Source organism: Hyposmocoma kahamanoa, unplaced genomic scaffold (assembly GCF_003589595.1).
Source record: "Hyposmocoma kahamanoa isolate Upper Pololo Valley unplaced genomic scaffold, ASM358959v1 224, whole genome shotgun sequence".
Classification (NCBI taxonomy): Eukaryota; Metazoa; Arthropoda; class Insecta; order Lepidoptera; family Cosmopterigidae; genus Hyposmocoma; species Hyposmocoma kahamanoa.
Window position 1 is genome coordinate 1 of NW_020653743.1, and position 15971 is coordinate 15971.

General features: G+C 47.6%; 2 protein-coding genes across 2 annotated transcripts; both read right to left on the bottom strand.

The window, feature by feature from the left end:
* Positions 1-2581: 2581 nt before the first annotated feature.
* Positions 2582-4855, bottom strand: LOC113228236. Its single transcript, XM_026461502.1, has 3 exons — positions 4706-4855; positions 3542-4064; positions 2582-3493 (listed from the first exon to the last, which is right to left on the bottom strand). The coding sequence occupies exons 1-3, from the start codon at positions 4853-4855 to the stop codon at positions 3378-3380; spliced, it is 789 nt and encodes a 262-aa protein (XP_026317287.1). The 3' UTR covers positions 2582-3377.
* LOC113228103 (transcriptional activator protein Pur-alpha) lies at positions 4059-14584 on the bottom strand. Its single transcript, XM_026461247.1, has 8 exons — positions 14515-14584; positions 8834-8881; positions 7032-7144; positions 6266-6430; positions 5740-5918; positions 5151-5256; positions 4955-5086; positions 4059-4890 (listed from the first exon to the last, which is right to left on the bottom strand). Exons 1-8 carry the CDS (start codon positions 14555-14557, stop codon positions 4855-4857), a joined length of 822 nt encoding a protein of 273 aa, XP_026317032.1. The 5' UTR covers positions 14558-14584; the 3' UTR covers positions 4059-4854.
* Positions 14585-15971: the final 1387 nt, after the last annotated feature.

The window sequence follows — 15971 nt, forward strand, 5'->3', positions numbered from 1 at the left end:
CGGCGAGCGGCGCTCCGGCGCGGCTGCGGCGGGCGCGGGCCCGGCCGAGGCGCCCGCCGCGCACACGAACCAGTCTCAACAAGCGAGCGTGTTACACACGAATTTAGAAACAATAAAAAAAAGTCCAAAAAGTTTTTATCCTCATCACATGAGCCACGTCAGTCAAACAGTTCAATTTCACGATATCAATCTACCAACTAGTACATTGCAACTCCTGGCCTCTGCATATCGGGTGCTCGTCACTCGCCCTCCCTCTCCATACACAACACCCAACATGCCGTCTTCGTCTACCCTAACACCACAATTTACATCGCAACCTATTTTTTACAACTTAGCTCGTTCGTAGCTAACGCGGGGCTCGGGCGCGGCGCGTCGTCGCTGCGACGCAACCGCGACGCGCCGCGCCACGCCCAAGTGCAAACCTATCTAGACATCTTCGCCCTGTCGCTCGGTACACTACAGAACACAGTTTGTATCCATCGCCTCACCCTAAGGAAAACATTTACATGGCGGCCGCTGGCGTCCAGACGCGCGCTACGCAGTCGTCGGCGAGAGCCCGAGTCTGGACGGCACCGACCACCGGCATATCAATACTATACATAAAATATGAAATATTTAGGACACAATATTTCGAAATCGTTAACTCTACAAATCATTATCCATTACAATATAAACTACAATCGATTGGCAGTATTTGTTCACTCCTCCTTTGCTCTCTGATATCAGCATACATCATTCGTGACGTGACCGTCTCAGCGAGACAGATGTTCCCTAACGTTACATACTTATCATATGACCTACGCGAACATAACTAAAACTGATGTAAACGTCCTCGACCGTTCGCCCTTCGATTGAAGCAGTTCCGATCCCTCCTGGACGAAGTACAGTCCTCCGCGTGAGTGCCACTCACTACGCTCCAGCGTCGAGCGCTATCCGCCCGCGCGTGATCCCTACAACCGCTTACACTACGGGCTGCAGCAGGTCAGCCCTCGCTGGCTCTGCTGGCCTATCGACTATCACATTTCCCATTCGAAACATAACTAAGCACATGTACTTCCAGAGACGCCACTCGAAACGAAAAGCAACGCACCAAATGACCATCGTCGACCGGTTCCTGCTCGTGAACAATGCGTTTGCCAGTTTTCTGTAACGACCACTATTTCCAAACTATTTTTATTACTTTTTATAACTCTTTCTGATTTCAGGTACTGCGGTATTGCTTATAGGTAATTATAATGAATTTTGAGGTTACTTTTTTTGTACGAGGCGGTTCATTGGTGTTGCGTTGACCAGAAAAACATAAAAAGTAAAAGGGAAACAGAGACGCAAAGTAATTTTTATATTTTTCTAGTCAGTAAGGACACTAGTGCGTGCAGTACGACACAGTACCGCGCTGGAACGGAACGGGAGCGAGCCGGGCGCGGCGGCGCAGGCGCAGACGCCGTGCCGCCGCGCCGGCCGCTGCGGCGCGACGTGACGACGCGCGCGCATCAAACGTAACGCACACGATAAATCATTTTAGCAAAACATCAAGTAATATCAGAAATATAATTAAAACTAACGAACTATTAAACTCTGTTTTTTATAAGTTTCGCAGTTGAATCGATTCGTATCTAGTAAGTGACCTATTTAATTAACGTAAGTAATGTATAACCGAGAGCGGAGCGGGGCGGGGCGGCGCGGGGGGCATCCGCGCTGACACACCGACGGCTGCACGAAAGCTACGCCTTATTCCTTCGCATATCGTATCGCGAGAGGTGCCCGAAAGCAGCCTTCGCCGCTGCCAAGTGTCGTTTCGTAGAGCCGCCGCGAACGATTATACGAGATTGAAACAAAGCCCAACGTACTCGCATGTGCCAGCGCCATGCGTTAAGTATTGAATACTAATAATAATTGACTATTGCCGACAAACGACCGGTCTCGAGCAATCCAACGCCGCACACCGGCAGGGGACGAGCCGCTCCGCGCCGAACTGCACGACGGCCGCGTCGCGACTCCGCCGCGGCCTGCGTCGATTCAGAGCCGAAGAGATGAGACGCGGCGGATCAGAGGCGCGGCTTCACTGGCCGATCGGCGCGGTCGAACAAAACCTGTGATGCGCTGAGCGTAACGGACGATGCCGAGCGAGAGGCGACGGCGGCGAGACGCGGGTGGGGCGCGGGGGGGCGGGGGAGCGCGGTATCACAGGAGCACTCCGGAGGCGCCCCGGAGGGTCGCCCTCGGACCGCGCCACCGCTGCCCGCTGCCGAGACGTAACGACCACGCAACAACTTGCTTTCGTAATGATAGCCACTATAATTAATAACTCTTGTCATATTCGTATTTATTATCCATATACATAATATATTGATTGACGCCGATAGGCCCGACGGCGGAATATAATTTTTAAACTTCTCTAAATATAAACTCTGTAATCTTAAACGTCTATGGAACTAAATTACATTTTGTACCATAAAGAGTTAAAATTAAGCCCGCGCCCGCGCCTCTCGCAAACCCCGCCCCCGCCCACGCCTCTCGCCCGCCAGGCACGAGGCTCGACGACGACTAGCCTAAACTTACGCACTTACGCAGAAGCCGCGCTGCCCCACCGCGCAATATATTCTATTTAGTATATAGAGAAAGTGATTTTTATATAGGAATTATCTTTTTTTTCTATATATGTAACACTCAAATCGGACGTCACCAAGTTATCCCTCACAATGTTAGATCGTGGTCTCGAGGAGAATGTACTGTGAATTAACCTAGAGTGGCGAGCGCGCCCGCCGCCGGCCGCGGGACCGCGGCGGCGCAGGCGCACCGCGTATGAGCCTATGTCTAGTCCAGCAACAGCAGCCGCGTTACTATGTTACGTTACGTTACTTTTACGTCGAGTCGACTCTTCTGCAGATCTCTAGTGGCGGCTGTACGGCGGGAGATCTGGAGAAACTCGATTCACGATGAGAATTTCTAGTTTTACTAAACACTGAGAAATTCACTAAGATTTAGCTATAAACATAAAAGACAGAGTAGCGATTAAAACCTGATTGAAACACGTCGATTTTCGTTTCGCCTACAAATTAATAACAATAAATAACAATGACACTTCTCAGCCGCACCGAGAGCGAGAGCCGCGGGCGCTCCCGACGGAAGAGCCGCGCCGGATCGTGCAACTCTGCTTATTGCGAACAGAAGGATGGCGGTCCGAAGACAAGCAAACGCTCGGAGGAACCCCGAAACCAAATAAACGTACAAAAATATTATCCTAGTATTTAGTAACGCAGTATATTTATAAACTATCACTATGTATATCTGACTCGCAATTATCATACATGTACATATAATTTCAATACATTACAGATGCAAACCGTGACAAGCGGGAAACAATAATCGGAGCATTATCATTTCGAAAATAAACTTAACTCGAAATATTGTCTCAACAAGGCCGGCGCGGCGGCGCGGGCGGCTGCGGGGCGTCCGAGACTACCGAAGCCCCGAGGCCCCGAGGCCCCGAGGCCCCGAGGCCCCGAGGCCCCGAAGCCCCGAAGCCCCGAGGCCCCGAGGCGGCCGCGTCGCCGGCCAGTGACGTCACGCCGCGGCCGGTCGCGCCGTGCGGGGTTACACTGACATCCTTCAGTCCAGCCGCGCACTGGGACTGGGAGCGTGAGACGGCGACCCTCGGCGAGGTCGGAGGCGCGCTGCCTCGTTTCGACCTGGTCACGGCAAACGGTACGCCCGCGGGTGCCGCCGTCGCCGTGGCGCGAGAGTTGATTCCACAATGCCGCAATATATCGGTCGCCGGAGTTGAAACACGGGGTGCTTACACGGCCGAAGTCGACCCGTCTGCCAAGCCGTGGCGCAGTTTCAACGGTTGACCGGTCGACGGCAACTTTGATTTTCAAACGGGTGGATAAGTTTGTTTTACATTGATCTACGCGTTTTGAAATAATCCACACGAAGAACGCGGCAACGCTACGTTTTAGAGTTCGCGGTCTGCGCCGTTCGTAGCGAGAGGCGTACGCTATGGCGGTGTCGGATGGACGGCCCTTCGCGTTAGAATTGAAGAGAGCGGCGACGCGGCGGGTCGCCTACGAGAATATCACAGCAGCGCGGGACTCGTCCGCGAATCTCGCGCGAGGTCGCGCTGTAAACACCCGGTGTCTTCGCGCGGTCGCGCCGGCCGAGTGCGTTTTGACGTGAACAGACAAAAACACTACATTTAAATAATTCATATTTAAAAAAAACACATACACCTACTAACTAGATAAGTGGCATTTTACATTAACATTTTTCTCAATTAATTTATTATGTTGCGGCCGCGCGTCGCCGACGGCCCGGGCGCCGGCGACGGCGAGTCGCGCGACTCGCGGCCGGAGCGAGTCCGGCGCGGAAAGTTTCAACACTCGATATAGTTCATTTCGTCGCCGCCAAACTATTTACAAAAATTAGAAAAAGAACATCTCTCGACAAAGAAACGTAATTTAGACAACAAAGCTCGGAGCCGTTGAGAGTTCCTCGATAAAAAAATCCACCTCGCCGGGAGGGTGCGTAAATTTAGATTAAAAGGCCACGAACGTGTCGACGAAGGTGTTCCCGCCGCGCCGACAGCGGTCTCGACCGAACGGTAAAGCTCGGACGTTTCATATCACATCGTCTTACAACTACGCGTCGAGATGCGGCGGCGCGCTCCGCACTGATATATACTACACGTATATAAAATACTATATACACATAAGACAGCGGGGAAACTCAAGTCGGCGGCGCCGCCCGCGCCCGCCCGGAGGCCGCGGGTCTCGGCGGGCGGCGGGGCGGCGGGGCGGCGGGGGCGGGCGGCGCTTCGCGGCGGGCAGCTCAGTAGAAGGCGGCGGCGCCCTCGCATCAAATCCGGTCCGGCGCGCTGCTGGCGAAGGCGTCCTGCAACAGGCGGCGGTCAGAGGGCGCGGCGGGCGGCGGCGGGGCGGGGCGGGGCGGGGCCCACCTGGTGCGAGTCCAGCGCGCGGTGCGCGTGCGGCGGCGCGCACATCTTGTCGCAGTAGTCGGCCAGGATGTCGCGGAAGCGCGCCCAGCACTTCTCGGGCACCGTGATGGCCGTGCGGAAGTTGCTCTTCACCTGCGCAGTGCACACAGTACAGCACGCGTGCCGGGCGCGGGCCGCGGCCGCGACGCGCACGTACCTCGCTCACTTTCATGTAGACGCCCCGGTTGTTCTGGCCGATGTCGAAGTAGAAGTTCTTGTTGTCGACGCGCAGGTGCCGCCCCTCCGGCAGCTCGCCCTTGAACCTGCAACGCACCCCCTGCTCTGAACGGCCCCTCTCCGGCTCACGGCCTCCTCTGCCGCCGTTATGCGAACAATGTCCATTCTACGGTAACAGTCAAAACGGCAGGTTGCGGCCTCTCGCGGCCGAACGGGTAGCGCAGATTATGAAAAAGCGGCTTTCGACCGCTTCCTGGTCCCGGCCACTCTAAACGCGCTCCACCCGCGCCGCTCCGGCCATCGCTCGGCGCGACTCGACTATTTATTTGCATTTTCCACAACTCTATCGCGACGAACGAATTTCTATTTCGGAAATGAGTGCACGTAGTAATGTTCAGAACGTCAACCTTTCTAGATTTAATTCTAAATTTCTTTTTTTATGCATATGGATGGTTACCGCGACTATCGCGAGCTCGTCCTAGCGTACGTGCACGAAAACGGGATCAAAAATCTGCCTTTCCGATGCGAAGCGAGCACGCGCGAAAGGTGCGAGTGAGATGAAGTGGTACCCGCCGTCGTCGGTGCCGAAGTCGTCGAGCAGGTCGGTGAGCGCGTCGCGGAACTCGATCATGCCCTGCGCCGGCAGCGCCACCTGGCTGCGCGGCCCGCCGCGCGTCACCGTCTGCGACACGCGCAGGAAGCGCCCGCGCGAGTTCTCCTTCAGGTCCAGGTAGTACCGCCGGTTGTCCTGCAAACCGACCACCGCCCTCGTCGTCAGCTCTCGTCCATCTACCGCGGATCTTCGCAGTGCGAGGACGACTCGAGCTGTCGCAGAGAGGCCGCCGAGATAAGGCCTCGGGGCGGACCGTCGTCGGCCCGTCAGTCTGCCAGCGCACAATCAGCGGGAAGATTGAATGGCGTGCCTAAGAACGTGCAGTAGGTGATTGTGAAGATAAAAAGATAGGTACATGGATGATCGCTGACGACACGACTACTTCGAACTTAACCAGATCTCGGTCAACCGTGTGGAGCGACCCTTCCACGATGTCTTCCTCGTGTGGGCTGGCGTTTTGCAACAACTGGAGATGGCAGTACCTTGAGCATCATCTCGGATTTGAGCTTCCCGTCATCGGGCACGTTGTCGGGGTTGGGCGGGCCCAGCGACGAATAGAAGTCGCTAAAAGCAGACAGGTGGTCGCGAAACTCCGCCGCCGTCGACATCGCCAGGAAGATCTGGCTGCGCCGTCCGTCCGCACCGATCTGACAATGAAATACGACACATTTTCTTATCAACTGCAACTTGTAGCGTAGTGATAGAAGAACGCTCCCAATTGACGTCCGTTCGTAAGACTTAATAGAAGATTTAGTAGACAAAGAGGTGAGCGTAGAAATAAAAATTTGGCTAAACATAATATCAGCCCTCTTGTGAGCCGGTGCTTACCTGCCAGCGCGCAATGTTTACGTGCTTGTACAATTTGCCGTTAATATCCACTGTAAGTACCTACTTTGGCGGCGCAGGCGCAGCCGCGGCGATAGCGCGAATGTTGCTATCTACAAAATTACATCAACGCTGCTATCGTGCAGCGCTTACATAACGCGCATATTTATAAATACCAACATTCGTTAACATTTGCCGACTCGAAAAGCAGATAACGATCCACGAAATACGCCGCATTAAGAATTTTCAAGGCGCGGACCCGTAGCGCACTCAATTGGATTCCCTTATTTTACAGACGAGAAGCAAGGTCAATTCAAAAGTCTTTGCTTTTTGTCGTTGTTATTCCGATCGAAGTTGTGAGCACAATACAGCGACGTATTCAACAACAATAAAAATAATGAATAAGAAGGGGAAGGGACTGACCTCCGCGACCTTGATGAACCTGCCGCGGCGATTTTGCTTCACGTCGAGGTAGAATCGCTTCGACTGGATCTGCAGCATCTTCGTTGCCAGCTCCTGCTCCTGTGGCTGCTGACCTGCATATCACACGCAACATCATCTATGACCTTGACGAACATGACGACGTCGCAACGGCTCCCATCAACAAGCATGTCACGGGCTTGGTAGAGCTAGGATCGAGACTGTCTGGGTCCCAGTATCATGGGAGTTTCCAAATCAAAATTCAGATGAATATTTTTTTTTTATAATAATGTTCACATCGGGACCCTCCAGCCTTTGTAATGACAATCATAATTGGTTTAATTTGCCGTACCGCCGCTGCCGGCGAAACGCAACAAGTCCCTGTCAGTGAGAATCGTTCTGCATAAATGGTACTTTAGTACGTACTGTACTGTAGAATGGGAATGAACTCATATTGCGGGAAGGGCTACACTCCCTTGAAGGCCGCGACCGCCTCGTGCCGACTTGCGCAATAACGTATGCATGCAGCTATTTCACTCCTCAAACGTACAGTCTTAGGATGCATCATAATTGTACGTAAATAATGAAGAGCATTCACTGACGTAGCACACGAGAGGGGTGCGAGGGCCGGTGGGCGGTGACGGGACGGGATGGCAATGCAATATCACGCAATTAGAAATCGCGATCGATTGTGGCTGCAGCTCGCGCGGGCGCGAGTGGGGTGCAACGGCGCCACGGGTGAGGAGGGAGGGGGTGTACTGTACACACACCTCATCACGGGATTAACTCGAAACGACCGTTCACGGCAACACAAGTGATTAGATAAACTTAGGGATTATTGCATTTAATGTAAGCATCATAATTGCGTTCGCAATCTTTGTTCCACTCAACACGACAAACGTTTTCTTTCCGTGTCTATCAAAAGACTGCACCATTGAACGAAATTTATTTTTGGACTAAATTGACTATTTTCAGGGGTAAATAAGGTCTCTCCGATTTAGGGAGTCCCCACACTTATTAACACGGAAACGATTTGAGCCGGTCACAAAAACCTTTATGTCCATACGAATAAGAGCGAAAAAGATGTTGCGTGTTTCGTTTACGCTCGGATTGTCGACGCGAGACGCATACCGTTTCTTTCGCTCTTATGACATGGATATAGTTTTTCTGGCCGGCTTCATGCGATTTCGTGTCGACAAGTGTGGTGACTCCCCAAAATTGCAAAGGACTTATTATTTATGGCATGTGTATGCATGTGTGGTATGTTGATGAAAACCTAACTGATATGTAGGCAGGTACGTAAAACAATAGCTACAAATACGTTTCAAAACAATGGTGAATGTACGTTGCTAAACATTTGTAAAGCAGCGGCGTCGTCGCGATCAGACTGCAGGTGAAATAAAGGATTTCATTAAGAGTCGAGTCGTCGCCCGGAGGGTGAGGGTCACGACCTTCGCGCGACCGTAATCAATCTGCGAGCATCGGCGGCGGCGGCGGCGGCGGCGGCGGCGGCGGCGGCGGCGAGCCTTTGTCTGGCCACCGTTTCATAAACCTTGTCATAGACTTTAGGCGCACTGATCGAACAACACCCGAAACGGCGTCAATTTATGCAAATTCATGTTGTAATGGTCATGGTGCATCGCCCCTTATTGTACCCAGCATTAGAATAATTACTCTACGGAGAAACTGGTCGGGGATAATTTCATTGCATCTTAGATATATAATATTAAACTGTAAAAAAGTATGTACGAAATAAACAAAATAAAACAAATTAACAATCGTAAAGAAGAGCACAAGATACTCACCGGAGTCAAAATTGTTCCCTCCCGCATCCATTCCTTGACCATGATATTCTGAAAAAGAAAACTTTCGTCAGTTTCGACGCAAACTTTCTTCTTTTATATAGGAAGGTTCAGTTTACGACCAAGAATTGGTATAAGCGTAACAAATGTTGCAAAAGACGTCCAATGCAGGCGAACATACGTCTATAACGTGCTCCTTGTGAAAGTCCGCGCCACTCGCGCTGCTGCAAGACATTTTCTCTCCCATTTATGAGTGGCACAAAGCAAGTCCTTAATGTTACCGTCACAATTCAAAATTATAGCTATTCTAAAATTCACATTTTCAGCAAGGTATTTATGATTATAGTTAAAAAACATTTGCTAATCTAATAAAATAAAAAAAACAGACTAATCTCTGAGTAGAATCGGTGTAGAGACAGTAAGAGACAAGCCGTGGCAATGGATGTGATAACCATAAAGTGGACATTTGCTGGGAAGCCTATCCTCTGAGCAATCGGGCGCTTCGTCCGGTGGCGGCGGCGCAGCGTGGCGCAGTAGGCGCGGCGCGGTGGGCGCGGTGGCCATGATTTAGGTCACCAATGAGTACCAGCAAATCTCCTTTGTTGCTCCCTTACTTTTCTTAGTCCGTCCACAATGCAGGATTTTCATGTCAGTGTACCTACACCTACCGTACCTACGAAAGGACGCAGGGAAATAAAATTAACGGAGGAGGCGACTGCTTTATTGGCATAAAACGATGTTTACAATTATGTTTGGATTAACAAACATTTTTTTTTAATTTTAAAATTTTTGTAACAATAGAGCTTCTTGTGAACGAGTTCGTCCAGGGAAGGACTGCCACCTTACTTATTTCTGCCGCCAAGCAGAAATGTGAGCATTACTTTGTTCCAGTTTTGAAAGGTTAGGGTGCTGGTTAAAATTACAGGCACATGGGTCTTGTCAACTGACGTCTCCGGGTGACGGGTGCAGTGGCAGTGCGCCTCACATCTTTGCGATTTAAAGCTCCGAGTAGCACTGCAACTATTATGGATAGGCGTGTAGCTCACCATCAGGCGCACGACTTGTTCATCCCTTCTCTTGATATTATAAAAAATATATTAACATCATCAGGAGGACATCGAGTAGCCGCTCAATCTGCTCCTGTCACGCTAGGCGTTACGTCGCGCTATCAGCTGTCGACATCGGATGCATTCTGATTAAAATGGTCTCTCCGTTAACAGAACGCGAGTACGCGCTGTAGTTACCCAACCCAGCGTAGTGTAGGCACGCAAGTACCTACCAAATCGTCTCGCATAATTGAAGCCATTATAATACTTTCACAAAAGCGACCGGCTCGAAATTGATAAAACTAGGTTAATGTAGCAGTTTTAATTAATTCGTATGCATAACCGTGCTACTGCAACAGCGATTGGCGAGTGCGGTGCATTCCACGTACAACGTGTTACGGAGAAAGTGCATTCATCTACATAGCTATCATAATGCGACGAGCACCGACCACGTCATGAGACAAAGACATGGTTTCTCAAAAAAGACACAAACGGGGATCGTGACACACTTTCAATTCGGCCACATCTATTTCGCTTGAAAACGAAATGAAATTATTGTCGTATGACGACTCGCGAGACGCCTGGCCCTGTGGCACAATGGCCTGAAAATGTGCTTGCTTTTTGCAATATCCATCACTATTCACACAAAACTGGAAGCTAAGCCTCATTCGATTGACGACTTTGTAACTCAGGCTTTTTGGTATATGGTATGAACAATATTTTTTACATTATCTGCGTCACCGTTATAGGGTGCAGACTACAGATGCAAACCATATTTTAAATAACCCTGACATCACCAACAAAATGCAGTAACGATCAACTAAAAATATTTTTAATTTATAATACGAACCCGATGAAGATAGGCCGCGTCGAAAGAACATTTATTTATCTTGGTGCCAATGTATTATTTTCTGATAAAATCGTGCGAAGCGATGTCTGATGGGGTGTGTATTAAAATATACCTATAATGGACATAAGCGCAGTGAGTACCACAAACCAAGTTATTTTTTTCTCTTGTACCTATTACTTGGTGATATCGTGCTAGCGGTGTAGGGCACGACACACCGCGTGCCGCGCCGCCGGCGGAGCGCGCCCGAACTGGCTGGCCTCGTTACCGTTGACCGCCCCTAACATAACCCACCAATTCGAGCAACACTCTTCTGCTTAGATAGTTAATAATTCAAAATCATCTTTCAATTAGATGTAGTGCATCTTCACGGCTTCTAGTACCTACAACGACAATTAACAGGCCGCCAATAGCAATTCATGGTGCAGACCTTCCGGGAAGTGGTGACCTGACCGCCCTGAACAAAATTTATAAAAGTTATAGCCGAGTCAGATAACTTGGAGGAATTCATCATCAACTTTTTAGAAAATCGCGGTAGATGCCAGCATCGTTAATATAGCCAATGGAGTTGGAGTGCGCTGTGTGGCAGCCGCGTCGGCTATTGGCTGCAGGCTGATGGCTGCAGGCTGTGGGCTGTATACCGTGTGCCGAACCGCGTCGTGCCTTCGGTTCGCACCGATTGTTAACGGTCTCCTACATAATAGTTATCGAAGCAAGAACTCATCGGACCTGTTGCTGCGAACGAATATCAATAACTAATTACAAGAGCGAGGGCTAGACAGTACTCCTTAGCGAAACTATGGCACGAAATGAAGAATATTATTAGCAAAACAATACATGAAGTTAGGCTATCCGAAATAGCTGCGATAACCAAGTAAAACATCCTGCGCGAAACTCAGATAATTAGGATGACAGAAACATCTCACTCGATCTAAAAACGTCCTAACATCATATTTCTAGCTTACTGACCTTTACAATATAATATAGAGTTTTAAATCTGACTTTGCCACAGTTGTGGTCGGTCACCATCATAAAACTCAAACACGATAAAAATTGTGTACAAATCAAAGTTTTATTGAAAAAAAGAAGGAGAAACGATATCAAAATTGAGACCTTGAGCTTTTGGTATTCATCGAAAGCAAAATTGAGAGTTTTAAACACTGTTTCAGCTAATACTCGTAAATACATATACATTGGTATAACTCTTCTTCAATCTAGCGTGAGCGTGAACAAAAGCAATAAAATAAGTGCAATATTTTACAACTTGCAGGAATTGGACGACTTTGATGGTAACGTAGCAATCATTTCGGACTCAGGCAGCGCCAAAATGACCTTCTGTGGTGAGAGATCACAAGCGTCACCGCGAGCGGACGCTAGAGCAAACCACCCAAACGGTGCGCACAGCTTATAAACTTAATATACAAATTCAATAAAGCAGATATAGTGATTGCTACGAGACACTTAGCGGCGTTATGTAAGTCAAGGCAGGTCGTCGACTCGCGAGCAGACGGTGCGCCTCAGACATCAGCCAGACGCGCAAAAAAGTGAAACCCGCCATTTTTTCTTGAGAAACGCGCATAATGAGCCATGGCGGCGGGCAAGCCACGGCCAATAGTGAGTACCTACTCAATGGAGATACCTAATTGGTAGAGTATAGTCCTGGCTGTGAGACTCTTTTCTCGAGATGTTTAACTGATCGAATTTTTTAGCCTTAGAAGTCTAGCTAGCCCAGACAAGCGTACCGACACTCGCGTTAACGGAGTCGAACCTAGATTGGGGCCCCGCCTTTGTTGTGGCGCGCGCCTTTGTCGGACCGCTAGGGTCAGCTGTGGCGTCATCGCGCGACGGGCACCATCGCTGACTAAATCATTCGCGAAATTAAACCCATTAACTCGTGTTACTATGACGCGCCGGTCGCAACGGCGTGAAAGGGCAGCGCAGCAACGGCAGCAGTGACCTCGAGACCCAAAAATGCTCGTTGCTATGCTGCTGCTGCATGAAATTTTTACAAAAAGATTTTATAACCTACTTATATTTTACTTCTTCATTGTAATGATATCTATTTGATTATAAAGAATAAAACATAATCATTTGAGATGCCCAACAAAACAGTACTGTGTATTGTCAACTTGTACATTTTAGACCAGATATTAACCAAATCATAATATTATGATTAATATATATTATGGGGCTCCATTGTAGAACTTTATCAACATTAGCATGCAGATTTGAACAAGTGGAGCGGAAGACGCTTACGGCATAAACTAGATATAACTTTAATCACTCTGTCAAACTAAAAACTGTCAAGGTGCTAAACGCGACAGTGAGCTCTGTTACTCAATGAGCGCTGCAGTGCTAAAACCAATGCAACACCCACTTCAGTTAAAAAATAAATGTGACAATTTCTATGCATTAATTGACTTCTTTTCGTTCAAGTTTCCACATTGCATATAGAATGCACAAAAATTGTTCCTCTACAAAGTCAATATAATGAAATGAGAAATTCACAGTGCAGGTGGTTATCTGTATTTACGAACTAATCAATAGCAGCATATAATATAAACATTTGACCAAAGGAAGGAATGCATCTATACATTCCAATTTATGACACCCACATCATAGAACACAGATTGTGATGGAGCCAATAAGGTCCAAGTTTGAAAACCCAGAACAGCCAGACTGTATGTTTAGTAACTTACAACAAAGTGGTTTTATGGTTAATTGTTAATCAATATTGAGCATTAAACTGAGATCTCACCTCTTACAGACAGAGCAATCAATCAAATGGCTGTACAAATAGAAGGTGCATCAATAGTGTTAAAGTTGCATTGTACACTTGCATTGCGTTTAAAAAAATATGATGTCAGTAGGACAGAACAGCAAGCAAACAAGACAATGAAATGGTGTATTGATTTGCAGCACAACGGTGGTGCAATAGGTACTTATTCCTGTATGCGACTGGTCAGCACAGCTGCTGGGCACAGAGCACTCAACAATACACACACTGCACAGTCACTGCATTTTCCTTTGTCACTGACCACAACAACACTGCCAAGTAAATCCTTTGTTCTAGGTACAGTGCTGGCTGTCAGTTCTGCATAGCAACACACTTTCATCCTGGTATGAAATACTGATCCAACTCATATTCACATATAGCATTACTTGTGGATAGACACTACTAGTCATCACACTCAGGAACAAAGGAACACTGTGCTTTGGTTCACTAGACAACAATTAGGCACTGCACTTTAGCACTTGACATCACTTCTGCAAACTGGACTATAATTGCCATGTAACAAGATTAGCAATTAGCACAGGGTGCTCGCTGACAGCAGTCAGCTGGTGACAAGAACCGAGCGGTGGATGACCAGCCGCCACAAAGCCATCGGAAAGGGGCCGTAGATCCGGCAATGTCTGATTGCGGGCTTGTGCCCGGGCTAGGCGCTGACGAGGTGGGCGCGAGGCTGCTGCCGCAGACAGCAGACCTTCCGCCGGAGGTCGCAGACAAAAAAATCGATAGGTCGTCAACCTCCGCCGGCGGTCGGCCGCAGCCGGGCTCCGGGCCCGGCGCGCCGCGTCCCGCCGCCCCCAACCGTGGCCTGGGTCTGGAGCCGACATCGGTTTACGTACAGAGGAATCACCGGACCCGAATTCGCCATTTTGAAACGGGAACAATGAGATATTTACTTTTTAACGTTAAAACTGCCGTACGTTAGTTTTGCAAGAAATATGACCAGCGGCGCGAGTCGAAGGGTATGTTGGCTACTCCACCGTTATTAATAAATACGTACTCTGACTAGAAATTCCCTCGTCACCGCTGCCGATATCCGACATCTCAATCCACACCGAATTCTACAGGCAATCCACCGATCTTTTCGGAACCTCTCGGACAACTCATTTGTCTATGGGCTCAAAGCCATCAAATTGCGGTTCTTTATAGAGCAAACTCCAACTGAGACATAATTTGAATTGTTAAATGAAGTTTTACTACAAAATAACTGTATTTAATCATGAATAAGATAACAACTTAAGCTCATAAATTAACAAAGATGTAATAAGTATATTTTTTCCAACTATTATACTTTTTATGTGATGGTTTTCAATTCTCGGTATCAGTTCCTATATTAATGTACTATAAAAGACCTCTGTAGTCATGACATCCTTTGTCAGCATTGGTACTATAAGCTCAATCTCGATTTTATTTCTCATTTGTGACTTTTTGTTTTTATTCTGTAGTACTGATAAAGAAAGAAATATGCCGTCGGTAATTTCAAATTTGTCACATTGTGTCTAGGATTAGTTTAGCGTGAGTGAAGAGGTACGAAATTAACAAAATTACTAAAAAACAAACGAAAAATGTATACTTTAACAAACTTACCAAACCATCCAAAATAAACCACAGCCAATAAATTATGTTCATATATTTTTTTTATCTAGAAGGCGGGGATTTCAAATGAGGTATAGTACCCATGATGTGTTAAAATCTGATGGCACTTAGAAGATATAGAGTTCTTAGGTTTTCGCGATTGTTACACATAGGAAATGAAACTATTTTTCTGGATTTAAATCGGTTGATAGTCAACCGTGATCAAAGGGCTCGAAACGTCCGTTTGTTTGAAAAAACAAATATACGCGATTTAAATCCGGAAAAATAGTTTCATTTCCTAGGCTCTTACACGATTTTTTTTAAATATGCACGCAACAAATAACGTTTTAGTTTTCTCGATCACTTCTTAAGATGTCTTTATAATGTGTGGGCGAGAAAGAGATAAGTAATTACTGACACTTATACAAAACAATGTATTACACTATATTTTTATTAAATATACTAAAATTTGATTAAATATACTAAACAATAAAATAAACTTTATTGTTTAGTATATTTAATCTTACGTAGGGTGCACTATAGGTTTCCAGAACTGGCCACGTATATAAACAATATTTAAAAAGTAATTACAACATTTGAAAATGGAGCTCTTTGGCTGTAGAATACAGTTTGTTTCATCTGACTGTCACTTCTTTTTACATTGTGACGTAATTTTAGAAATTGGTTGTCTATATCACCATAGAATTGACTCGTGGAAATTTTTTAATTTTGGCGATGAAGCACCATGCAAGACGACTATTTATAGCTGGTTTGTAGAATTCAAATGCGGTCGTGTGAATCTCATTGACAAATTTCGTGATGGTCGCCCGTCCACTGCTGTGAACAACAAAAACATCGATGCTGTGCGCCGTATGATCAAAA

What these genes read in the sequence shown, in the direction of transcription:
- LOC113228103 (XM_026461247.1), bottom strand. Translation starts at nt 14,557, where the DNA reads ATGTCGGATATCGGCAGCGGTGACGAGGGAATTTCTAGTCAGA. An exon ending in CGAGGGAATTTCTAGTCAGA is followed by an intron (nt 8,882 to 14,514) that starts GTACGTATTTAT and finishes TTTCTTTTTCAG; the next exon opens with AATATCATGGTCAAGGAATG. An exon ending in AGGGAACAATTTTGACTCCG is followed by an intron (nt 7,145 to 8,833) that starts GTGAGTATCTTG and finishes TGTGATATGCAG; the next exon opens with GTCAGCAGCCACAGGAGCAG.
- LOC113228236 (XM_026461502.1), bottom strand. Translation starts at nt 4,855, where the DNA reads ATGCGAGGGCGCCGCCGCCTTCTACTGAGCTGCCCGCCGCGAAGCGCC. An exon ending in GTTTCCCCGCTGTCTTATGT is followed by an intron (nt 4,065 to 4,705) that starts GTATATAGTATT and finishes ATATTCTCGTAG; the next exon opens with GCGACCCGCCGCGTCGCCGC. An exon ending in CACTGGCCGGCGACGCGGCC is followed by an intron (nt 3,494 to 3,541) that starts GCCTCGGGGCCT and finishes CGGGGCCTCGGG; the next exon opens with GCCTCGGGGCCTCGGGGCCT.